Source organism: Ranitomeya imitator, chromosome 1, assembly GCF_032444005.1.
Source record: "Ranitomeya imitator isolate aRanImi1 chromosome 1, aRanImi1.pri, whole genome shotgun sequence".
NCBI lineage: Eukaryota > Metazoa > Chordata > Amphibia > Anura > Dendrobatidae > Ranitomeya > Ranitomeya imitator.
The window spans coordinates 262,008,794-262,036,126 of NC_091282.1; the positions used below are offsets into that span (position 1 = coordinate 262,008,794).

At 41.9% G+C, this 27,333-nt stretch overlaps 1 protein-coding gene across 1 annotated transcript in view; it reads left to right on the forward strand.

Moving 5' to 3' along the window:
* The window catches only part of TMEM132B (transmembrane protein 132B), a 1,045,283-nt gene that overhangs the window by 997,234 nt on the left and 20,716 nt on the right, over positions 1-27,333 (forward strand). The window contains exon 7 of the mRNA XM_069756039.1: positions 10,392-10,665. Within this exon, the coding sequence (XP_069612140.1) occupies positions 10,392-10,665 (274 nt within the window). The remainder of the gene's footprint in view (positions 1-10,391; positions 10,666-27,333) is intronic.

A 27,333-nucleotide genomic window follows, 5' to 3' on the forward strand; every position in this document is an offset into this window, starting at 1 on the left:
GTAAAATTAATTGAGACATCAGTAGGTTAAGTGTTTTTGAATATCCATATTGAATCAGGAGCCCCATATAATGCTCCATGCAGTTCATTATGGCCCCATAAGATTCTCCATATTAAAATATGCCCCATATAATGCTCCATACAGTTATGTATGGCCCCATAAGATACTCCATATACAAATATGGCCAGTATAATGCTACATGCAGTTCTTTATGGCCCGATAGATGCCCCATATAATGCTCCATGCAGTTCTTTATGGCCCCATAGATGCCCCATATAATGCTCCATGCAGTTCATTATGGCCCCATAGATGCCCTATATAATGCTCCATGCAGTTCATTATGGCCCCATAGATGCCCCATATAATGCTCTATGCAGTTCTTTATGGTCCCATAGATGCCCCATATAATGCTCCATGCAGTTCTTTATGGCCCCATAGATGCCCCATATAATGCTCCATGCTGTTCTTTATGGCCCCATAGATGCCCCATATAATGCTCCATGCAGTTCTTTATGGCCCCATAGATGCCCCATATAACATTGTGCCACATATAATGCTGCTGCTGCTGCACTAAAAAAAAAATGACATACTCACCTCTCGTCGCTGCTTCTCAGCGTCCCGTCTCTCCGCACTGACTGTTCAGGCAAAGGGCGGCCCGCACACTAAGGGTATGTGCACACGTAGAATGGTCCACTGCGGATTTTTCCGCAGTGAATTTGACAAATCTACAGGGCAAAAACGCTGCGTTTTTGCTGCAGATTTATAGCGGGTTTAACACGGTTTTTCTGCAGATTTCACTGTGGTTTTCTATTCAGTCAGTGCAGAGGACGCGGAAGATGGAACACGGATCTGATATTGATGATGACTTACCGTATATACTTGAGTATAAGCTGAGATTTTCAGCCCCCGAAACGGGCTGAAAGTGCCCCTCTCGGCTTATACTCAAGTCATGGTCGGCGGGTGAGGGGTAGCGACGACTACCAAATACTCACCTGCTCCTGGCGCTCCTGACGCGGTCCCTGCAAGTCCCACGGTCTCAGGGCGTGGCAGCTTCTTCCTGTAGTGAGTGGTCACATGGTACCGCTCATTACAGTAATGAATATGCGGCTCATCCCCTATGGGAGTGGAGTCCATATTTATTACTTTAATGAGTGGTACCATTTGACGGCTGAACAGCGGAAGAAGCTGCCGCGCCCGGAGATCATGGGACATACAGGGACAGCGCCAGGAGCAGGTGAGTATTTGATAGTCGCCGCTACCCCTCACCCGCCGACCATGACTCGAGTATAAGCCGAGAGGGGCACTTTCAGCCCGTTTTGGGGGCTGAAAATCTCAGCTTATACTCAAGTATATACGGTAAGTCATCATCAATATCAGATCCGTGATGGGCCAACATCCGGCACCCCCACCAGTCAATTACTAGCAGCTTCGGCAGTGATCTGATGTAAACAATGTAATCACCGCTCCATCCTGCTGTTTATTGATTGCTGTAAGGTACTGTAGATCAGCTCTAGTCAACTAAAATAGTGGCTGATCTGCAGTACCAGAACCTGGCCACTAAGAAGTGTGACAGTGCTGTTGTGTTCCACTCCATCACACTGTTTATATCCAGCCACTGCCGGATAGTTGATTGGTGAGGTTGCCACATATTGGCCCCCCAAGATCTGATACTGATGACTGTATTCGCTGTAATACAAAATACAATTTTTTGCATCTCAATTAGAGATGAGTGAACCTGAACTGTAAAGTTTGGGGTTCGTCCAGTGCTGAACTCTGAAAACGCACTCCTCCCTGAAGTCCGTTTTAGTGCCTGGAGTTCGTAATGAGAAAGATTTTACAGCCCTTTTACAGCACCAAAATTAGAGTCCCGATTGACTTCTATCTATCTTCTGGTACCAGAACCGAACTTTGGACTAAAGTTTGGTTGAACCTGGTGAACACGAACATCAAGGGGTCTGCTCATCCCTAATCTCAATGTCTATTGACATTAACCACTTGACAATTAGCACTGTCTCTGTGATATAGAAGCTAAAACTGAGTTCTATTTGGACAATGTGAAACTATTTTACACTGATCAGAAATACCAAAATGTCAATACATTGTCAAATTCTTTTGTTGAACATTCTTTACTTTATTCATATGGGTTATAGAAATGTACATGGACCAAGGGCAAAAATATTGTCAGGCTTATTGTTCAGTAACACGGTCCTCCTGGCATGTGTATTCTCCTTAAAAAAATGTTCTGTGCTACAGCACTTTTATTGTTACTATATTTAATACACTAAATCCTCTTCATGTCTCTTAGTGAGTGCTAAACCAGGTGTGAGTTACTAAAAATAATCCCCATGTTGTTGACTTGTTGTTGGAAGTCAGAGATTATAAGTTGCAGATTTAGACTTTTGAAGATAAGCCTCAACTGTACTCTTGTAGCTTCAAATTTCAGTCTTTTCAAGGGATATATCAATTGAAAGTTATCTTTTGTTAGGATAAATGCAAATTTTAAAAGTATTTTCTTAATATATAAATGTAGTAGGAAAAGGAATTTTTTTTTTAATTTTTCTACCTTTAGTCATTAGTATACAAGAAGTCTCTGAGGTAAAAAAAAACTTTGAAATGAGATGATTAAATTACTAATAAAAGAATACAGCAGCGCTCTGTAAGTACTAAATTGTATTTAAAGGGAGTCTGTCACCCCCAAAATCATATGTGAGCTGCGGCCACCGGCATCAGGGGCTTATCTACAGCATTCTGTAATGCTGTAGATAAGCCCCCTATGTAACCTGAAAGATGAGAAATAAAGGTTATATTATACTCAACCAGGGGCGGTCCCAGTGCGGTCCGGGTCCGATGGGCATCGCGGTCCAAATCTGGCGCCTCCTATCTTCATGCGATGATGTCCTTTTCTTGTCTTCTTGCTGAGGCTCCAGCGCAGGCGTACTTTGTCTGCCCTGTTGAGGGCAGAGCAAAGTACTGCAGTGCGCAGGGGCCGGGAAAGGTCAGAGAGGCCCAGTGCCTGCACACTGCAGTACTTTGCTCTGATGTGTAACATTTACCACACGTCTACATTAAATCAGCACAATTTTTTAAACATAATTATTTTTTGTTATGAAGTTAGAAGCGTTCAGCAATTTCTCATTTTTCCAGCAAAAATTTACAAAACCAATTTTATTTAGGGACCACTTCACATATGAAGAGGCATGATGTTAGGGCTGGCGGAACGCACCGAGTAAATATTGAGGTAGAATAGGTGCTTTCGCAGTCTGGGGTCCACCGTACAGGAGTGGAACCTGCTGCTAGTAAATGGCAGCACTATATGGCGGCACTATGCCTGAATAGACACGGGTTCCGTCACCCGGCCTGCACAGGAGCGAACTCTGTTACTTCACAGAGTCACCAAGATTAAAGAAGGCGCTGTGCCCTATTAACCTCACAGGGGATCAAAGCTCATAAATGGAGCAGGTAGCGTACAGTGGTCGTACAGTCAGCAACAGCACTTAAACAACTCCTCTCCGGAGGTGCCGGAATTCTAGTGGCTATAGCCAGCCCTGAATTCACACACACAAACTCCTCTCTGGAGGAGCTGGAATTCTAACAGCTTACAGCCGACCCTGAGCACATGCTGACAAAGACCACAAGGTAGTTAAGCTCATACACACATGAACATAGGTTAATACTAGCGCATGGCCATGCGGCCATGTGAACCTTTTATAGAGGAAGCTCTCCAGGACCTTCCTAGTGCCCCAATTGGAACTGCTTCAGGACTTGAGCATGTGACCCCCGACCTCCAATGAGAGGACGTCCCTTGGGCATGCTCAGTAGCGGAAAAGCAGGACTTAGTCCTAGGAGCATCTGCTTGCTGCTGAACAGTACTGGTTACAATGGCTGAGCCTGGAAGATCAGCATTAACCTAGTGCACAGTATCTGACTGAGCCAGATGCTGGGACTGACGTCTCTGCTGAGCAGGCTCCACTGCGGCTGAAGAAGAATGGGAGACCGCAGCGGAGGTGGCTTGAGATTCCCCCTGTGCCACTGCGGAAACGTGACACCTAACACATGAGGAGTCTTTGTGACATAAAATGCCCAAAAGTGACACCACTTTAAATACTGCACCCCTCAAAGTTCTCAAAACCACATTCAAGAACTTTATTAATCCTTTATATGCTTCAAAGGAATTAAAACAAAAAAGGAAAATTAAAATTTTTCCCACAAAAATGTTGCTTTAACCACAAATTTTTCATTTTTACAAGGGTAAGAGGAGAAAATGGACCCAAAATGTGTTGGAAATTTTTTCCTGAGTACGCCGATATCCCGTTTGTGGATGAAAACTAATATTTGGGTGCACGGCAGGGCTTGGAAGGGAAGGAGCACCATTAGACTTTTGGAGCACAAAATTGGCTGAAATAGATATGGGGCACCATGTCATGATTGCAGAGCCCCTGATATATGAAAAAAAGTGGAAACCCCCCACAAGTTACCCCATTTTTTAAACTACACCCCTCAAGGAATTAATCTAGACATGTAGGGAGCACCTTGCACCACAGAATTTGATAACTCTGAGCCATGAAATTGAAAGTTAAGATTTTGCCCCCAACTTTTTCATTTTTATTAGAGTAACAGGAGAAAATGGTCTGCCCAATTTGTTGTTGAATTTCTCCTGAGTACGCTAAGAGCCAATATCTGTTGGAAAGCTATTGTTTGTGCCTAAACAGTGGAAGCCCCCGCAAATGACCCCAGTTTGGAAACTACACACCTTAAGAGTTTATCCAGAGGTGTGGTGAGCACCTTGAACCTGCAGGTGCTTCACACAATTTTATAAAGTTGTGCCATGAGAATAAAAAATCACGAAGAATGGATGCGGTAGAGTCAAAGACGCTTAATTCATTAAACGGATTGTCCTATATACAAAGTAAATTTTAATAAACAGAATCTTAGAATAATAACAGTAAAACTCAGCTCACATTTATCCTGCGCTCTATGCTGTTGGATACATAACACTGTATGCTGCAAATGAATAGGAACTTTCTTGGTATTCAATCAGAGGCTAAAAATGTGACTTGATAATGGGATGTTCACCCTTATGCATGATTTGTTACCTTATCTCTGATGAGCACTGCATATGTGTTGCTTGCACCAGCTAGTGACTCTATCGTCTATGCAAAAGAGGCACGTAAATACCCTTAAAGGGAACTTGTCATGTTAAAGATGGTATCTGATCTGCAGGCAAGATGTTATAGAGCAAGAGGAGCTGATCAGATTGATATACATTTTTTGCAGGAAAAGTTTCAAGTATAACCGGTACAATGTGACACGTTCCCTTTAAAACTAAAATAATGTTTCCATTCACTGAAAATTTGAAACTGCCATGGACTGACATACGGAAAAGTCACATAAAGAGATTATCAAACTGAAAAGAAAAAATCTCTGGAATATTGCACATCATTACTTTTACCCTATCTATATAAAAAAAGGTTGATCTTCAATGTAAGTTTCACCCCTTATAGTACTTTTAGTTACGCTTTTGCAAATCTTGTCCAGGGTTGCCTACCGTCCAGAAATTCCAGGACATTCTATAAAAATAGGATACTTGTTTACACTGTTCGCAAAATAAAATTGAAGGCGTCCATGAGTTTTTTGTAGCTGAAAAAACTTATTCAGATTATTTTGACTGTAATTATCATCATTTTACACATTAAAATGGATGCAGTTGATTTTTTCTTATCAAAATAATTGGCTGTAGGCATGTGTCACTTATAATAAATTTCATAGATGTAATGGTAAAATGTTACCTAAATCCATAAAGCCATTTCCTAAGAGGGGACATGTTACCACCATATTTCAGGTTGAAGCATGTCTTTATCACAACCTGAAGAAAAAGAGAGCTAGCACTCTAAACACTCCACAAGACCCCTGTTCAGTTATGACCTCCTGCTTTGAACAGGTAATTAAAGTAGAAGATGCTGGAGGACAGACACAATGAATACCAGAAGCTGGGAGGCAACAAATTTAACACCACCGGTGAAAACTCTACTGTTATTCAAATGACTTACACCTATGTCCAACACATATAGCTGTCACTTCAAAATATATTATAACCATATTTGGTCTAGCCCAGGGGTGTCAAACTGCATTCCTCGAGGGCTGCAACCAGGTCATGTTTTCAGGATTTCCTTGTACTGCACAGGTGATAATTTAATCACCTACACACATAATGATTGCAGCACCTTGTGCAATGCTAAGGAAATCTTGAAAACACGCATGGTTTGCGGTCTTCGAGGAATGCAGTTTGACACCCCTGGTCTAGCCCATGCAGACAGCTGAAACAAAGAAATCCAGGATAAGGTAAAATTAACAAAACTTTATTAAGAAACAGTTAAAATTTATAGTAGTGCAAAAACAGTGCACAGGTGCCCTAACACAGGGTGGGGAGTTGAAAACTCATATACAATATAAACATCTGTAACATCTGTAACAGCAATAATAAAACCCACTGCATAGGTGATACCTATACTTTTATACACTGCCCGGTTCAAACACTTGCTCCCTTAGCATGCATAAGGTGCATCAAATAATGTATGTGTGTTACCAAAAACAGTGGTAATATCTACCTTCCAGCAGGCACAGCTTCCCACCTCACCCCAACGTGCGTTTCGCAACCAGCCTCTTCCGGAGGCGTCAACGTGTTTCGGCTGCTATTTTTACAGTGCAACCTTCATCAGGTAGCAAAAAAAACAGGCATACAATAAGCACTATAAAGTGACTCTACCTGATGAAGGCTGCACTGTAAACATAGCAGCTGAAACGCGTTGTACTGTATTTTAAAAATATTATATATATATATATATAATATATATATATATATATATAGTACAGACCAAAAGTTTGGAGACACCTTCGCATTTAAAGATTTTTCTGTATTTTCATGACTATGGAAATTGTAAATTCACACTGAAGACATCAACACTGTGAATTAACACATGTGGAATTATATACTTAACAAAAAAGTGTGAAACAACTGAAAATATGTCTTATATAGGTTCTTCAAAGTAGCCACCTTTTGCTTTGATGGCTGCTTTGCACACTCTTGGCATTCTCTTGATGAGCTTCAAGAGGTAGTCACCAGAAATGGTCTTCCAACAATTTGAAGGAGTTCCCAGAGATGCTTAGCATTTGTTGGCTCTTTTGCCTTCACTCTGCGGTCCAGCTCACCTCAAACCATCTCGATTGGGTTCAGGTCTGGTGACTGTGGAGGCCAGGTCATCTGGCGTAGCACCAAATCACTCTCCTCATTGGTCAAATAGCCCTTACACAGCCTGGAGATGTGTTTGGGGTCATTGTGCTGTTGAAAAAAAAATGTTGGTTCACCTAAACGCAAACCGGATGGAATAGCATGCCGCTGCAAGATGCTGTGGTAGCCATGCTGGTTCAGTGTGCCTTCAATTTGGAATAAATCCCCAACAGTGTCACCAGCAAAGCACCCCCACACTATCACACCTCCTCCTCCATGCTTCACGGTGGGAACCAGGTATGTAGAATCCATCCATTCACCTTTTCTGCATCGAAAAAAGACAGTGGTTGGAACCAAAGATCTCAAATTTGGACTCATCAGACCAAAGCACAGATTTCCACCAATTTAATGTCCATTCCTTGTGTTCTTTAGCCCAAACAAGTCTCTTCTGATTGTTGACTATCCTTAGCAGTAATTTCCTAGCAGCTATTTTACCATGAAGGCCTGCTGCACAAAGTCTCCTCTTAACAGTTGTTGTAAAGATGTGTCTGCTGCTAGAACTCTGTGTGGCATTGACCTGGTCTCTAATCTGAGCTGCTGATAACCTGCAATTTCTGAGGCTGGTGACTCGGATAAACTTATCCTCAGAAGCAGAGGTGACTCTTGGTCTTCCTTTCCTGGGTCGGTCCTCATGTGAGCCAGTTTCTTTGTAGCACTTGATGGTTTTTGCAACTGCACTTGGGGACACTTTCAAAGTTTTCCCAATTTTTCCGGACTGACTGACCTTCATTTCTTAAAGTAATGATGGCCACTCGTTTTTCTTTACTTAGCTGCATTTTTCTTGCCATAATACAAATTCTAACAGTCTATTCAGTAGGACTATCAGCTGTGTATCTTCCAGACTTCTGCTCAACACAACTGATGGTTGCAACCCCATTTATAAGGCAAGAAATAACACTTATTAAACCTGACAGGGCACACCTGTGAAGTGAAAACCATTTCTCGGGACTACCTCTTGAAGATCATCAAGAGAATGCCAAGAGTGTGCAAAGCAGTCATCAAAGCTAAAGGTGGCTGCTTTGAAGAACCTAGAATATAAGACATAATTTCAGTTGTTTCACACTTTTTTGTTAAGTATATAATTCCACATGTGTTAATTCATAGTTTTGATGCCTTCAGTGTGAATTTACAATTTTCATAGTCACGAAAATACAGAAAAATCTTTAAGTGAGAAGGTGTGTCCAAACTTTGGTCTGTACTGTATATATTTTGTTCCTTTTTTTGTTTTGAGAAAATAAATGAATTTTTATTAACATTTTTCACTGGAAGAGGATGCATTCAAAAAATCCTAAGGTGCTTGGCGCCACATTTGCTTGGAGTGTATTTTCCCTCTGGAAAGAGGCTGAAGACAGAATCCACTGCAGAGGTGGCTGGCACATTTAATGTGTCTCAGTGTCAAGTACAAAGAATTAAAAAAAATTTGAAGAGACTAGAGATGTGTTTGACAAGCCTAGGTCCGGCATATCCTGCAAGACAACTGCTTAGGAGGAACGTTTGTTGGTGAGAAAATCCAAAGCAAACCCCTCTTCCACTGCAGCAGAGCTCCAACAGGCCTGATCACCTCAAGTCCCTGTGTCAACTAGAACAGTTTGTAGGATTCTGTCTTGAAATGGCATCCATGGTCGAATCAGTGCCCAGAAGCCAGCACTAAACAAAAGGCAAATAAAAAACCGTGTGGCATTTGTAAAGTCCCACAGCCTGCTAAATAGATGGACACTGGAAAAGTGGCAGAAGGTGGATTTCTCTGAAGAATCTTCAGTAGAATTACACCACAGCCGCCGCAAATACTGCAGGAGACCTACTGGAGCCCAGTACAGTTAAATTTGGTGGTGGAAAGATCATGGTCTGGGGTTACATTCAGTATGGGGGTGTGCAAAACATTTGCAAGGTGGAAGGCAATATCAATAGCCTAAAATATCAAGACGTATTAGCTACCTCTTATATTCCAAATCTTAAAAGGGGTCAAATTCTGCAGCAGGATGGTGCTCCATCTCATACATCCATCTTTACAACAAAGTTCCTCCAGGCAAAAAAGATCAAGGTGCTCAAGGACTGACCAGCCCAGTCACCAGACATGAACATCATTGAGCATGTTTGGGGTAGGATGAAAGAGGAAGCTTGGAAGGCAAAACCAAAGAATCTAGATGAACTCTGGGAGGCATGTAAGACTGCATTATTTGCTATTCCTGATGACTTCATTAATAAATTGTATGAATCATTGTTGAACCGCATGGATGCAGTCCTTCAAGCTCATGGAAGTCACACAAAATATTAAATATGACTTTAATAGCACCACAACTTCATTCACCAATGTTATGCAACATATATTTGTATTTTAAGTTAATTATTTGTTTGAATATCACATTACTTTCTGTGGGCGACAACATTTTTGTCTTGCCAAAATCTGACCATGCTGTGTCCATTAACTGATCAATATTTCTGTATGTATGCCAATTTATTTTCTTAACCTAAACCACATTTCGGAGGTTTTCAGCTTTCAAAAGAATAATTTATACAACCAATGGATGAATTTAACGTCAGGTTATAAACTTTTATTTACATAACATGGATAAGCAACATAACTTCTGTCAGGGAGTGTATCTATCTATCTATCTATCTATCTATCTATCTATCTATCTATCTATCTATCCACTCTATCTATCCATCTTTCATCCCTGCATGTATCATTCAGGGGATCTCTTTTTTCAACATATTAGTTTCTTAATTGTCAGATCACAATGCAGCATAAAAAGGAAGGACAGAGCAGTGTCCACCACTGAATGAGAAGGGCAGATTAGACAAGCAACTGAGCATGTGTGTCTACCACTGAAGGAAAGGACTGGGCAGAGAATCTACTGAGCATGTGTGCTCACCACTGACAAAAGTCACTATTACTGACAAAAATGTAATGCGTAGTTTAATGTTCTGTTCACAAAAGCACACACTTTTTTTAATTGATGTACGGTATATTGTGAATACACTTGTTTCCACAAATTCTTAACAATACTTTTCATAAATCAACTATTGTAAAGCTAATTCATCTAAAAATGTACAGTATAAATGAATTTTATTTAGTATTTTTTGCCCCAACTTAATTTTTCCTTAGACCAACAAGAGATAGTGAAGATGAGGAGGATGATGAGAAGAAAGGACGCGGTTGTTCCCTCCAGTACCAGCATGCTATGGTTCGGGTCTTCACACAGTTTGTTGCAGAGTCTTCAGATATTGGTGGACAGCTGACATATATGCTTGGATCAGATTGGCAGTTTGATATCACTGACCTTGTGAGTGACTTCATGAAGGTGGAGGAATCAAAAATAGCAACACTGGAAGCAGGGAAAGTTCTAGTTGGACGGGAGCCAGGGATAACCACTGTGCAGGTAAAGGACTTGCATGAAACGTGACATTTTCAGTAGTTCTTTTTAAATATAAATATATTATAAAAGTTAAAGTCTTTGAGTTGTTACACTGCTAATTTCTATACTTTTTTCAATTATCTTTCTTTTGAGGGAAAGTAATAATGAACATTTCCGTCTTAACAATTCTCATTGGGAGTTTTTAGCCCATACAACCTCCAAGAAATTGTGTAATAGGTGACCTTAAGGCAAACTTAGGGTTAGGCCCCCATACAAAAAGCACCACTACTGCCTGATAATTCTTTTTCTGTGGTCTCCATAGTTGTCCTCAGCTTCCCTAATCAGCTGGTAGTGCAGTATGGTAAATAGGCCATTTCAGCCAGGAAGGTGAAGAAAATGAAGAGTCAAGCCAAGCTGTCTACTTCTTATTCCTGCACTATATGGCTTGATTGACACCCTGAAGGGAATGGCATATGATGGCAATTACTGTCCGGAATAATATCAAATCTTGTAGGGCTGCAGTAACTCATGTGGAGATTGACTTGAGTCTCCATCCTTGACTAAATAGACCTAATTCACAAGGGATGTCTTCCATTATTAATTTTTTTATTATATTGGCTTGGATGGGTTAAAAATATCAACAGCTGCTATATTCAACCATTACTGCTCCAGTGATGCCTGTCTGTCGTGGTCATCAGTCTTCGATGACAGACTGAGACTACAGTAATAATATCACTTCTATATTGCACATGACTGCTTCAGTCAATCACTGTGCTCAGCGAACATGGTCATGTAGATGATATTGATAAGCCCAGTGACTGGCTGCAGTGGTCTCATGTGGTCTAGTTGTGATGTTAGCTTTGAAGTCTGTTAATGAAAACCTGTAGATATTCATAACCTGCTGAAGATATCAACTATCCAAGCCTGTAGAATAAAGAATGTAAGCACAGAAGACCCCATTTAACTTTAATTTTGGAAATATGTATATATGTGTGCATGTATGGACTGGACGGGAGATGTTTCACTGAGGCTATTAGTTTCAGTGATTTGAAACCTGGAAGTCTTCTCCAGCATGTTAAGTGTTCAGAGGGCTTAATCAGCTATATTTGGGGCTTGGTTGTTGTGAACGGCTGAAGAGTGGTTGGGAGGCCATCCGCCATATAACTAGAGGGTAAATACACAGCCCTTGGACTCATGCATTGTTCAATATGCCTGGAGAGGCTAAAGGTACCGTCACATTTAGCGACGCTCCGGCGATATAGACAACGATCCGACCTAAACTAGATCGCTGGAGCGTCGCTGTTTAGGTCGCTGTAGAGATGTCAAACACAGCAGCTCCAGAACGATGCAGGAGCGATCCAGTGACGTAAGGGTTACTCACTTATCGTTCTCACAGGTCGTCACAGGTCATTAGCTCCATGTAAATCATTGCAGGCATCGTTGCTTTTGCTGTCAAACAACAACGATACACGCTGATCTGACGACCAAATAAAGTTCTGGACTTTCAGCAACGACCAGCGATATCACAGCAGGATCTAGATCGCTGGTGCGTGTCAAACACAACGAGATCGCTATCCAGGACGCTGCAACGTCACGGATCGTTGTCGTTCTCGTTGTAAAGTTGCTGAGTGTGAAGGTACCTTAACTCCAGACTGGTGCTCGTGTTTATGCTAAACTGAACCTTGTGTTTGGTAATCCTGAGCTGGTGGATCCCCACAGCCATACAGACTGCATATCATTTTTTTTTGTTCACCTTTTTTGCCCAAAAGACCATGTTTATTTTTGCTTTGCACTGGTTTATGCCGCATGTATATAATAAACCAGTGAAAAATTTAAAGAAATAGTGTTTCTGTATCTATCTTTGTGTGCAGCCGAGTGAGCCGATCAGCCACAATATATATTTTTAGAACTCCGCTTTTATGTTTTTTTTATTGTATGTCAAACATGCAGCAAATTTTCAGTGATACATTTCTGCTTATTGTATTATTGTATAGTGTATATGTGCTAATTAATAGTTTGGGGATCTAGAATAGCTCAAATGGCTTAAAAATAGATAATAAATTCTATCAAATGGAAAATGTAGGCTCGCTTTTTTTCTTTATTTTTTCTTTATTTCTTGAGTATTTATGTTTGTGAGCTTAGTAAAAAAAATACATAACAATGTAGGATTTTTATTAAAATTTGTATTCCATAAATTTAAAAAACTAATTTAGTAGATCTCTTCCAGTGTGACAGAAGTCTCTGGGCTATGCAGATTATCGAGTGAAGTGTTTTGAGGCAACGTATTTATAGTGTAGAAAAACATCTATCACATCATGAAATACAATTTGAGCTTTAATTGACTTTAGAAGAAATGTAGTGTTTATGTGAATTGCATTTAGAAAATAAGTTTATTGGATTTTATAACTATCTTAATTTCATGCAGATTGCAGTATACAGTGTAAGAAAATGAAAATTGCACTGTAGCACTTCAGGCAGTGCTTTAAAGTGCATATGATTATTCCAAATTTTTCTAGCTAATTCCCTTAATTAAGGCAATTTAGTCATGTTTTCCTGCATTTGTTACCCACACATAGAGGCTAAGTAATAATATACCAGCTGAAGAGCCCAGTGTTGCCTGGGCATAGTAAATATCTGTGGTTATTTATAGCACCTCACTTCTCTTATTTTCCCATCACACCTCTCATTTTCCCCCTCACATCTTTCATTTTCCCCTCACATCTCTCATATTCTCCCTCACACCTCTCATTTTCCCCCTCACTCCTCGTATTTTCACCCTCACTCCTCTCATTCCCCCCTCACTCCTCTCATTCTCCCCTAACCCTTGTTATTTCGACCTCACATCTGTCATTTTCCGATCACTCCACTATTTTCCTCACTCCTCTCATTTTGCACTCACACCTTTTCATTTTCACCTCACACCTCTCATTTTCACCTCACACCTCTCATTTTCACCTCACACCTCTCATTTTCCCCTCAGTATATACATGTTTGTCATTTCCCTTTTATATAGTATACACCTGTATGTCATCTCCTGTATATAGTATATACCTGTTTGTCATCTCCCCTGTATATAGTATATACCTGTATGTCATCTCCCCTGTAAATAGTATATACCTGCTGTATGTCATCTCCTCCTGTATATTGTATAAACCTATGTGTCATCTCCTCCTGTATGTAGTATATACCCGTTTTTCATCTTTTCTGTATATAGTATATACCTGTATGTCATCTCCTCCTATATATAGTATATACCTGTATGTCATCTCCCGTATATAGCATATACCTGTGTCATCTCCCCTGTATATAGTATATACCTGCTGTATGTCATCTCCTCCTCTATATACCTATATGTCATCTCGTCTTTTATATAGTATAATAATAATAATAATAATAATTTTTTTTCCATAGTGCCAACATATTCTGCATCGCTTTTCAAATTATAGAGGGGACTTGTACAAACAATAGACACTACAGCATAACAGAAATCACAGTTCAAAATAGATACCAAGAGGAATGAGGGCCCCGCTCGCAAGCTTACAAACTATGAGGAAAAGGGGAGACACGAGAGGTGGATGGTAACAATTGCTTTAGTTAGTCGGACCAGCCATAGTGTAAGGCTCAGGTGTTCATATAAAGCTGCATGAACCAGTTAACTGCCTAAGTATGTAGCAGTATAGACACAAAGGGCTATTAACTGCATAAAGTGTATGAGAACATGATGCGAGGAACCCAATTATGTTTTTTTTTTTTAATGGGCCACACAGGGATAGTTAGGTTAATGCATTGAGGCGGTAGGCCAATCTGAACAAATGAGTTTTTAGGGCACGTTTAAAACTGTGGGGATTGGGGATTAATCGTATTAACCTAGGTAGTGCATTCCAAAGAATAGGCGCAGCACGTGTAAAGTCTTGGAGACGGGAGTGGGAGGTTCTGATTATTGAAGATGCTAACCTGAGGTCATTAGCAGAGCGGAGGGCACGGTTAGGGTGGTAGACTGAGACCAGAGAGGAGATGTAGGGTGGTGATGAGCCATGGAGTGCTTTGTGGATGAGGGTAGTAGTTTTGTACTGGATTCTTGAGTGGATGGGTAACCAGTGTAATGACTGGCACAAGGTAGAGGCATCGGTGTAACGGTTGGTGAGGAATATGATCCTGGCTGCAGCATTCAGGACAGATTGGAGCAGCAAGAGTTTGGTAAGAGGGAGGCCGATTAGTAGAGTTACAATAGTCAAGACGAGAATGAATAAGTGAAACAGTAAGAGTTTTTGCAGAGTCGAAAGTAAGAAAAGGGCGAATTCTAGAAATGTTTTTGAGATGCAGATAAGAGCGAGCCAGTGATCGGACGTGGAGGGTGAATGAAAGCTCGGAATCAAGTATGACCCCAAGGCAGCGGGAATGCTGCTTTGGAGTAATGGTGGAACCGCACACGGAGATGGCAATGCAGGCAAAGGTAGGTTAATAGAGGGAGAAAACACGAGGAGTTCAGTTTTTGACAGGTTCAGTTTCAGATAGAGGGAGGACATGATGTTAGAGACAGCGGTAAGACAATCACTGGTGTTTACTAAAAAGGTTGGCGTGATAACAGGAGAAGAAGTGTATAATTGGGTGTCGTCAGCATAGAGATGGTACTGGAAACCAAATCTACTGATTGTTTGTCCAATAGGGGCAGTATACAAAGAGAAGAGAGGGGGCCTAAGACTGATCCTTGAGGAACCCCAACAGTAAGGGGAAGGTGAGAGGAGGAGAAACCAGCAAAAGATACAGTGAAGGAGCAGTCAGAGAGATAGGAGGAGAACCAGGAGAGAACAGTGTCCTTGAGACCGATGGAGCGGAGCATAGTGAGGAGGAGCTGATGATCCAGTGTCGAATGCTGCGGAGAGATCCAAGAGAATTAGCATGGAGTAGTGACCATTAGATTTAGCTGTTAGTAGGTCATTAGAGACTTTAGTGAGGGCAGTTTCAGTAGAGTGTAAATAGCGGAAACCAGAATGAAGAGGGTCTAGAAGAGAGTTATCTGAGAGATAACGGGTAAGATGGGAGTGGACCAGGAGCTCGAGGAGTTTAGAGATGAAGGGAAGATTAGAGACAGGTCTATAATTAGTGGCGCAGTTTTGATCGAGGGATGGTTTTTTAAGTAATGTATGTATGATGGCATGCTTAATTGAGGATGGAAAAATACCGGAAGTGAGAGAAAGGTTGAATATTTTTGTTAGGTGAGAGGTGACAGCCGGGGAAAGGGACTGGAGGAGATGTGATGGAATGGGGTCACTGGTGCGAGTGGTTGGGTGAGAAGATGCAAGGAGCCTGATTACTTCTTCTTCTGTAACTGGTTCAAAGTCAGAGAGTGAACTAGATGCAGTGGGGAGGGAGGACAGTGTATGGTATGAAAGATGAAGAGATGGGGGGATGATTTCCTGTCGAATGTGGTCAATTTTTTCTTTGATGTAATTGGCCAGATCGTCAGCGCGGAGATCTGTGGTTGGGGCCTGGACTCTAGGGTTAAGTAGGGACTGGAAAGTGTCAAAGAGACGTTTAGGGTTATTGGACAGCGAGGTGATGAGGGTGTTGAAATAGCTTTGTTTGGAGAGGTGAAGGGCAGAGTTGTATTTTTTTAGCATGAACTTATAATGGATGAAATCTTCGGGTAGATTAGATTTTCTCCACAGACGTTCGGCGCACCTGGAGCACCACTGCAGGAAACGTGTTTGCAGCATGTGCCACGGTTGTCGCCGTCTTTGCTGAGTTGTTTTATTTATAGGAGGAGCAGCTTCATCCAGGGCACTTTGCAGGGTTTCATTGTAATGCTTCAGAGCAGAATCAGGACATGAGATGGAGGAGATTGGGGCCAATGAGGACTGCAAGTTCTTCATAAGTTTCTGGGTGTTAATGGCCTATATGTTTCTATAAGTGTGGAAAGTGGGGGTGACCTGAGCAGGATGGCAGTTCTTGATAGAGAATGAAAGAAGGTTGTGGTCAGAGAGCGGGAGGGGGGAGTTTGTGAAATCATCCACTGAGCAAAGTCGGGAGAAGACCAAGTCAAAGGAGTTTCCATCTTCATGCGTTGGAGAGTTAGTATGCTGCGAGAGGCCGAAAGAGGAGGTTAGAGATAAAAGGTGAGAAGCAGATGGGAAGAGGGGAGAAGCAATGGGGATGTTGAAATCACCCATGATGAGGGTGGGGGTGTCACAGGAGAGAAAGTGTGGAAGCCAGGTGGCAAAGTGATCCAGGAACTGATGAGAGGCACCGGGAGGACGATACACCACCGCCACTCGCATGGAGAAGGGGATGCAGAGTCTGACAGCATGGACCTCAAAGGAAGGGAAGACAAGTGAAGGTACTTGGGGGATAACTTGGAAGGTACATTTGGGTGAAAAGAGCAGATCAACGCCTCCACCTGCTCTGTTGTCCGGTCTTGGGGTATGAGAGAAATGTAGTCCACCATATGAAAGAGCAGCAGCAGCGGTGGTGTCTGACTGCTGGATCCAGGTTTCAGTAAGGGCCAGGAGATTAGGAGAACAAGAAAGGAAGAAGTCATGGATGAAGGAGAGTTTATTACACACAGAGCGAGAATTCCAAAGGGCACAATTGAAAAAGACAGAATGCATGCATGGAATATTAATAAGGTTAGAGGGGTTTCTGAGTGTAGCAGTTGGGAGGTTTGACTGGCTATAACATGGGGGGCGGGGGTTGGGAGAGATGTCTCCAGCGACTAGGAGAAGGAGGATAGAAAGAGTGAGCAGATGGCTAAGTGATTTGTGAGAGCGTCTCATGTGTTGGATGGTGGGACTGAATGAATCTGTGCTGTTGAACAATGTGAACAGAGCATGAGTGCTATACATAGGAGAGGCAAGGACAGAGGGGCCAATATGGATGGAGTGTAGAGAGTTAAATCAAGGGCGGGGAATGTGAGTGAATGCGGCAGCCAGGATATAGAATATACAAATACATATGGTGAATATTTGTTCTGTTCCAAATGAACAGGGAATAGATTTAGATTGTCTTACCTGTCTCCTGCCCTGTCTAACTGCCATGTTATAACTGCCAGCACTTAGAAAAAGTACTTTGAATAAATGTACACGAAAAATAGTGCACGAATGCACCCCTTGCACGAATGCATCCCCAAAGTATGTCTACATTTATAGAAGGCTAGCTCTTAGATCTCACTTTTTTTATTCTTTTTAAAGCTCGTTAGCAATCAATCTAACTCAGTTGAGACAGCAGGACACAATAAATGTAGTGAACAGATAAACAAATGCCCAGGTCTACATGGATCATAAACCGCTTTGAAACATTTATGTGATCTCTTTGCATGAGGACAAGCAGAAGTGAGTTAAATATCTATAAACAAAAACAATTACATACGAAGATGGCTAACAAATATAGATATATGCAGGATTCAATTCCGAAGATAGAATGACTCAGATACCATTCAGGCTGCTTGCTGTCAGGGACTGGAGCAATAGTCATGCAGGGTATTTCAGTTCAGAGAATGAATGATAGGTTTACCATTCAGGCTGCTTGCTGTCAGGGACTGGAGCAATAAACATGCAGGCTATTTCAGTTCAGAGAATGAATGATAGGTTTACCATTCAGGCTGCTTGCTGTCAGGTCTCCTAGCGAAAAGCCCAACATATGATCACTGAGTGATCCCTTCAACTCTAGCTATATAAACCAATAGAGAACAACAGAAGGTACACATATGTTGCCAATATATAAATTTATTAAATACCCATATTACAAATACATATACAGCGATATGAAAAAAGCTATAACATACAAACATAAACATGACAATACCCTATACCTAGGGGAGGAAATATGATCGGCTATGTACAATAGAAAAACCGATGAGACCACATGACCACCCGACACAAAACACCACGTCTGTGGGTAGAGCAAAAATAGCAGAAAAATATGATAATAACTCCCAGGGATAATATATTACTTAACAGTGGGTATTTGTGGTACAAATATATTGGGACCCACACACAATATAGTGCATATAAAAAAATAACAGTGTCCACAAGGGACAAATGTGGGTTAATCCAACCAGCAGTTCTGTACCATCCACATGAAATACCACCAAAGAATACAAAACCAATTCCAAGGAGAAGCTCACCCTAAGGTATAGACGGAACTATTTCCTAGTGGTAGAATCTGATAATGCCTCCAAACAGTAATATAAGGTAACTAGCTGAAGAGCCCGGCGTTGCCTGGGCATAGTAAATATCTGTGTTTAGTTATAGCACCTCACTTCTCTTATTTTCCCATCACGCCTCTCATTTTCCCAATCACATCTTTCATTTTCCCCCTCACATCTCTCATTTTCTCCTTCACACCTCTCATTTCTCCCTCACTCCTCTCATTCCCCCCTAACACTTGTCATTTCGACCTCACATCTGTCATTTTCCGATCACTCCACTATTTTCCCTCACTCCTCTCATTTTGCACTCACACCTTTTCATTTTCACCTCACACCTCTCATTTTCACCTCAGTATATACATGTTTGTCATCTCCCTTATATATAGTATACACCTGTATGTCATCTCCTGTATATAGTATATACCTGTATGTCATCTCCCCTGTATATAGTATATACCTGTTGTGTGTCATCTCCCCTGTATATAGTATATACCTGTATGTCATCTCCTCCTATATATAGTATATACCTGTATGTCATCTCCTTCTATATATAGTATATACCTGTATGTCATCTCCTCCTGTATATAGTATATACCTGTGTGTCATCTCCTCCTGTATAAAGTATATACCTGTATGTCATCTTCTATATATAGCATATACCTGTATGTCATCTCCTCCTGTATATAGTATATACCTGCGTGTCATCTCCTCCTGTATATAGTATATACCTGTATGTCATCTCCTCCTCTATATAGTATATACCTGTGTGTCATCTCTCCTGTATATAGTATATATCTGTGTGTCATCTCCCCTGTATATAGTATATACCTGTGTGTCATCTCCTCCTGTATTAGACCTCGTTCACACTTATTTGCTCAGTATTTTTACCTCAGTATTTGTAAGCTAAGTTGGCAGCCTGATAAATCCCCAGCCAACAGGAAGCCCTCCCCCTGGCAGTATATATTAGCCCACACATACACATAATAGACAGGCCATGTGACTGACAGCTGCCGTATTTCCTATATGGTACATTTGTTGCTCTTGTAGTTTGTCTGCTTATTATTCAGATTTTTATTTTTGAAGGATAATACCAGACTTGTGTGTGTTTTAGGGCGAGTTTCGTTTGTCATGTTGTGTGTTGAGTTGCGTGTGGCAACATTCATGTAGCGACTTTTGTGAGATGAGTTTTGTGTGGCAACATGCATGTAGCAACTTTTTGTGTGTCGAGTTGCATGTGACAGGTTAGTGTAGCAAGTTGTGTGCAGCAAGTTTTGCGCATGGCGAGTTTTACGTGTGGTGCCTTTTGAGTATGTGCAAGTTTTGCGTGAGGCAACTTTTGCATGTGTTGCAACTTTTGTGCATGTGGCAATTTTTCCGCGTGTGCAAGTTTTGCGTGTGGTGAGTTTTCCATGAGCTGAGTTTTGCCCTTGTGGCGAGTTTTGCATGACCCTAGTTTTTGCATGTGGCTAGTTTTGCGCGTGGCGAGTTTTGAGCGGCGAGTTTTGCGTTTCGACTTTTATGTGGCGAGGTTGGTGTATGTGTGGTGAAATGTGTCCTGAGGGTGGTATATGTGTTCAAGCACGTGGTAGTTTGTGGCGCATTTTGTGTGTGTGTTCATATCCCCGTGTGTGGTGAGCATCCCATGTCGGGGCCCCACCTTAGCAACTGTACGGTATATACTCTTTGCGCCATCGCTCTCACTCTTTAAGTCCCCCTTGTTCACATCTGGCAGCTGTCAATTTGCCTCCAACACTTTTCCTTTCACTTTTTCCCCATTATGTAGATAGGGGCAAAATTGTTTGGTGAATTGGAAAGCGCGGGGTTAAAATTTCACCTCACAACATAGCCTTTGATGCTCTCGGGGTCCAGACGTGTGACTGTGCAAAATTTTGTGGCTGTAGCTGCGACGGTGCCGATGCCAAGCCCGGACATACATACACACACACATACACACACATTCAGCTTTATATATTAGATAATGGAGGATCCCATAACAAGCTCAGCATATACCTGCAGCCATAGTGAAAGTGTGGGTGGTAGTAGTGGACCCATAGCGCACCTCGACGCGCATTTCACTGCCCCCGCATTTTCGTCGGGAAACTCCTGTGAAATGCGCGTCGAGGTGCGCTACGGGACCACTACTACCACCCACACTTCACTATGGCTGCAGGTATATGCTGAGCTTGTTATGGGATCCTCCATTATTACCTTATATTACTGTTTGGAGGCATTATCAGTATTCTACCACTAGGAAATAGTTCCATCTATAACTTAGGGTGAGCTTCTCCTAGGAATTGGTTTTGTATTCTTTGGTGGTATTTCATGTGGATGGTACAGAACTGCTGGTTGGATTAACCCACACTTGTCCCTTGTGGACACTGTTATTTTTTATATGCGCTATATTGTGTGTGGGTCCCAATATATTTGTACCACAAATACCCACTGTTAAGTAATATATTATCCCTCGGAGTTATTATCATATTTTTCTGCTATTTTTGCTCTACCCACAGACGTGGTGTTTTGTGTCGGGTGGTCATGTGGCCTCATTGGTTTTTCTATTGTACATAGCCGATCCTATTTCCTCCCCTAGGTATAGGGTATTGTCATGTTTATATGTTTGTATGTTATAGCTTTTTTCATATCGCTGTATATGTATTTGTAATATGGGTATTTAACCCCTTTACCCCCAAGGGTGGTTTGCACGTTAATGACCAGGCCAATTTTTACAATTCTGACCACTGTCCCTTTATGAGGTTATAACTCCGAAACGCTTCAACGGATCCTGGTGATTCTGACATTGTTTTCTCGTGACATATTGTACTTCATGATAGTGGTAAAATTTCTTTGATAGTACCTGCGTTTATTTGTGAAAAAAACGGAAATTTGGCGAAAATTTTGAAAATTTCGCAATTTTCAAACTTTGAATTTTTATGCAATTAAATCACAGAGATATGTCACACAAAATACTTAATAAGTAACATTTCCCACATGTCTCCTTTACATCAGCATAATTTTGGAACCAATTTTTTTTTTTGTTAGGGAGTTATAAGGGTTAAAAGTTGACCAGCAATTTCTCATTTTTACAACACCATTTTTTTTTAGGGACCACGTCTCATTTGAAGTCATTTTGAGGGGTCTATATGATAGAAAATGCCCAAGTGTGACACCATTCTAAAAACTGCACCCCTCAAGGTGCTCAAAACCACATTCAAGAAGTTTATTAACCCTTCAGGTGTTTAATAGGAATTTTTGGAATGTTTAAATAAAAATGAACATTTAACTTTTTTACACAAAAAATTTACTTCAGCTCCAATTTGTTTTATTTTACCAAGGGTAACAGGAGAAATTGGACCCAAAAAGTTGTTGTCCAATTTGTCCTGAGTACGCTGATACCCCATATGTGGCAGTAAACCACTGTTTGGGCGCATGGGAGAGCTCGGAAGGGAAGGAGCGCTATTTGACTTTTCAATGCAAACTTGACAGGAATTGAGATGGGACGCCATGTTGCGTTTGGAGAGCCACTGATGTGCCTAAACATTGAAACCCCCCACAAGTGACACCATTTTGGAAAGTAGACCCCCTAAGGAACTTATCTGGATGTGTGGTGAGCACTTTGACCCACCAAGTGCTTCACAGAAGTTTATAATGCAGAACCGTAAAAATAAAAAATCATATTTTTTCACAAAAATTATATTTTTGCCCCCAATTTTTTATTTTTCCAAGGGTAAGAGAAGAAATTGGACCTCAAAAGTTGTTGTCCAATTTGTCCTGAGTACGCTGATACCCCATATGTGGCAGTAAACCACTGTTTGGGCGCATGGGAGAGCTCGGAAGGGAAGGAGCGCAGTTTGACTTTTCAATGCAAAATTGACAGAAATTGAGATGGGACGCCATGTTGCGTTTGGAGAGCCACTGATGTGCCTAAACATTGAAACCCCCCACAAGTGACACCATTTTGGAAAGTAGACCCCCTAAGGAACTTATCTAGAGGTGTGGTGAGCACTTTGACCCACCAAGTGCTTCACAGAAGTTTATAATGCAGAACCGTAAAAATAAAAAATCATATTTTTTCACAAAAATTATATTTTTGCCCCCAATTTTTTATTTTTCCAAGGGTAAGAGAAGAAATTGGACCTCAAAAGTTGTTGTCCAATTTGTCCCGAGTACGCTGATACCCCATATGTGGCAGTAAACCACTGTTTGGGCGCATGGGAGAGCTCGGAAGGGAAGGAGCGCCGTTTGACTTTTCAATGCAAAATTGACAGGAATTGAGATGGGACGCCATGTTGCGTTTGGAGAGCCACTGATGTGCCTAAACACTGAAACCCCCCACAAGTGACACCATTTTGGAAAGTAGACCCCCTAAGGAACTTATCTGGATGTGTGGTGAGCACTTTGACCCACCAAGGGCTTCACAGAAGTTTATAATGCAGAGCCATAAAAATAAAACAAAATTTTTTTCCCACAAAAATTATTTTTTAGCCCCCAGTTTTGTATTTTCCCTAGGGTAAGAGGAGAAATTGGACCACAAAAGTTGTTGTCCAATTTGTCCTGAGTACGCTGATACCCCATATGTGGGGGGGAACCACCGTTTGGGCGCATGGGAGGGTTCGGAAGGGAAGGAGCGCCATTTGGAATGCAGACTTAGATGGAATGGTCTGCAGGCGTCACATTGCGTTTGCAGAGCCCCTAATGTACCTAAACAGTAGAAACCCCCCACAAGTGACACCATTTTGGAAAGTAGACCCCCTAAGGAACTCATCTTGATGTGTTGTGAGAGCTTTGAACCCCCAAGTATTTCACTACAGTTTATAACGCAGAGCCATGCAAATAAAAAATATTTTTTTTTCCACAAAAATTATATTTTAGCCCCCAGTTTTGTATTTTTCCAAGGTTAGCAGGAGAAATTGGACCCTAAATGTTGTTGTCCAATTTGTCCTGAGTACGCTGATACCCGATATGTGGGGGGGAACCACCGTTTGGGCGCATGGGAGGGCTCGGAAGGGAAGGAGCATCATTTGGAATGCAGACTTAGATGGATTGGTCTGCAGGCGTCACATTGCGTTTGCAGAGCCCCTAATGTACCTAAACAGTAGAAACCCCCCACAAGTGACCCCATATTGGAAACTAGACCCCTCAATGAACTTATCTAGATGTGTTGTGAGAACTTTGAACCCCCAAGTGTTTCACTACAGTTTATAACGCAGAGCCGTGAAAATAAAAAATCTTTTTGTTTTCCCACAAAAATTATTTTTTAGCCCCCAGTTTTGTATTTTCCCAAGGGTAACAGGAGAAATTGGTCCACAAAAGTTGTTGTCCAATTTGTCCTGAGTACGCTGATACCCGATATGTGGGGGGGAACCACCGTTTGGGCGCATGGGAGGGCTCGGAAGGGAAGGAGCATCATTTGGAATGCAGACTTAGATGGATTGGTCTGCAGGCGTCACATTGCGTTTGCAGAGCCCCTAATGTACCTAAACAGTAGAAACCCCCCACAAGTGACCCCATATTGGAAACTAGACCCCTCAATGAACTTATCTAGATGTGTTGTGAGAACTTTGAACCCCCAAGTGTTTCACTACAGTTTATAACGCAGAGCCGTGAAAATAAAAAATCTTTTTGTTTTCCCACAAAAATTATTTTTTAGCCCCCAGTTTTGTATTTTCCCAAGGGTAACAGGAGAAATTGGTCCACAAAAGTTGTTGTCCAATTTGTCCTGAGTACGCTGATACCCGATATGTGGGGGGGAACCACCGTTTGGGCGCATGGGAGGGCTCGGAAGGGAAGGAGCATCATTTGGAATGCAGACTTAGATGGATTGGTCTGCAGGCGTCACATTGCGTTTGCAGAGCCCCTAATGTACCTAAACAGTAGAAACCCCCCACAAGTGACCCCATATTGGAAACTAGACCCCTCAATGAACTTATCTAGATGTGTTGTGAGAACTTTGAACCCCCAAGTGTTTCACTACAGTTTATAACGCAGAGCCGTGAAAATAAAAAATCTTTTTGTTTTCCCACAAAAATTATTTTTTAGCCCCCAGTTTTGTATTTTCCCAAGGGTAACAGGAGAAATTGGTCCACAAAAGTTGTTGTCCAATTTGTCCTGAGTACGCTGATACCCCATATGTTGGGGTAAACCCCTGTTTGGGCACACAGGAGAGCTCGGAAGGGAAGGAGCACTGTTTTACTTTTTCAACGCAGAATTGGCTGGAATTGAGATCGGACGCCATGTCGTGTTTGGAGAGCCCCTGATGTGCCGAAACAGTGGAAACCCCCCAATTATAACTGAAACTCTAATCTAAACACACCCCTAACCCTAATTCCAACGGTAACCCTAACCACACCTCTAACCCTGACACACCCCTAACCCTAATCCCAACCCTATTCCCAACTGTAAATGTAATCTAAACCCTAACCCTAACTTTAGCCCCAACCCTAACTGTAGCCCCAACCCTAACCCTAACCCTAATCCTAGCCCTAACCCTAGCCCTAACCCTAACCCTAGCCCTAACCCTAGCCCTAACCCTAGCCCTAACCCTAGCCCTAACCCTAGCCCTAGCCCTAGCCCTAACCCTAGCCCTAACCCTAGCCCTAACCCTAGCCCTAACCCTAGCCCTAACCCTAACCCTAGCCCTAACCCTAGCCCTAACCCTAGCCCTAACCCTAGCCCTAGCCCTAACCCTAGCCCTAACCCTAGCCCTAATGGGAAAATGGAAATAAATACATTTTTTTTTATTTTTCCCTAACTAAGGGGGTGATGAAGGGGGGTTTGATTTACTTTTATAGCGAGTTTTTTAGCGGATTTTTATGATTGGCAGCCGTCACACACTGAAAGACCCTTTTTATTGCAAAAAATATTTTTTGCAATACCACATTTTGAGAGCTATAATTTTTTCATATTTTGGTCTACAGAGTCATGTGAGGTCTTGTTTTTTGCGGGACGAGTTGACGTTTTTATTGAAAACATTTTTGGGCACGTGACATTTTTTTATCGCTTTTTATTCCGATTTTTGTGAGGAAGAATGACCAAAAGCCAGCTATTCATGAATTTCTATTGGGGGAGGCGTTTATACCGTTCCGCGTTTGGTAAAATTGATAAATCAGTTTTATTCTTCGGGTCAGTACGATTACAGCGATACCTCATTTATATCATTTTTTTATGGTTTGGTGCTTTTATACGATAAAAACTATTTTACAGAAAAAATAATTATTTTTGCATCGCTTTATTCTCAGGACTATAACTTTTTTATTTTTTTGCTGATGATGCTGTATGGCGGCTCTTTTTTTGCGGGACAATATGACGCTTTCAGCGGTACCATGGTTATTTATATCTGTCCTTTTGATCGCGTGTTATTCCACTTTTTGTTCGGCGGTATGATAATAAAGCGTTGTTTTTTGCCTCGTTTTTTTTTTTTTTTTCTTACGGTGTTTACTGAAGGGGTTAACTAGTGGGCCAGTTTTATAGGTCGGGCCGTTACGGACGCGGCGATACTAAATATGTGTACTTTTATTGGTTTTTTTTTTTTATTTAGATGAAGAAATGTATTTATGGGAATAATATTTTTTTTTTTTTTCATTATTTTGGAATATTTTTTTTAATTTTTTTTACACATTTGGAAATTTTTTTTTTTACTTTTTTACTTTGTCCCAGGGGGGGACATCACAGATCAGTGATCTGACAGTTTGCACAGCACTCTGTCAGATCACTGATCTGACATGCAGCGCTGCAGCCTTCACAGTGCCTGCTCTGAGCAGGCTCTGTGAAGCCACCTCCCTCCCTGCAGGACCCGGATCCGCGGCCATCTTGGATCCGGGGCTCGAGCAGGGAGGGAGGTGAGGAGACCCTCGCAGCAACGCGATCACATCGCGTTGCTGCGGGGGGCTCAGGGAAGCCCGCAGGGAGCCCCCTCCCTGCGCGGTGCTTCCCTGTACCGCCGGCACATCGCGATCATCTTTGATCGCGGTGTGCCAGGGGTTAATGTGCCGGGGGCGGTCCGTGACCGCTCCTGGCACATAGTGCCGGATGTCAGCTGCGATAAGCAGCTGACACCCGGCCGCGATCGGCCGCGCTCCCCCCGTGAGCGCGGCCGATCGGCTATGACGTACTATCCCGTCCAGGGTCAGATAAGCCCAGGGCACCTCGACGGGATAGTACGTCTAAGGTCACAGAGGGGTTAATAAACTTATATATTGGTAACATATGTGTACCTTCTGTTGTTCTCTATTGGTTTATATGCTTGCTGTCAGGGACTGGAGCAATAGCCATGCAGGGTATTTCAGTTCAGAGAATGAATGATAGATTTAACTGTATGAAGAGAAAAGAGATGCTTGTCATATTCTGCCATGTTATAACTGCCAGCACTTAGAAAAAGTACTTTGAATAAATGTACACGAATAATAGTGCACGAATGCACTAGCATATACCTGTATGTCATCTCTTCCTGTATATAGTATACTAGCTGAAGAGCCCGGCGTTGCCTGGGCATAGTAAATATCTGTGGTTAGTTATAGCACCTCACTTGTCTTATTTTCCCATCACGTCTC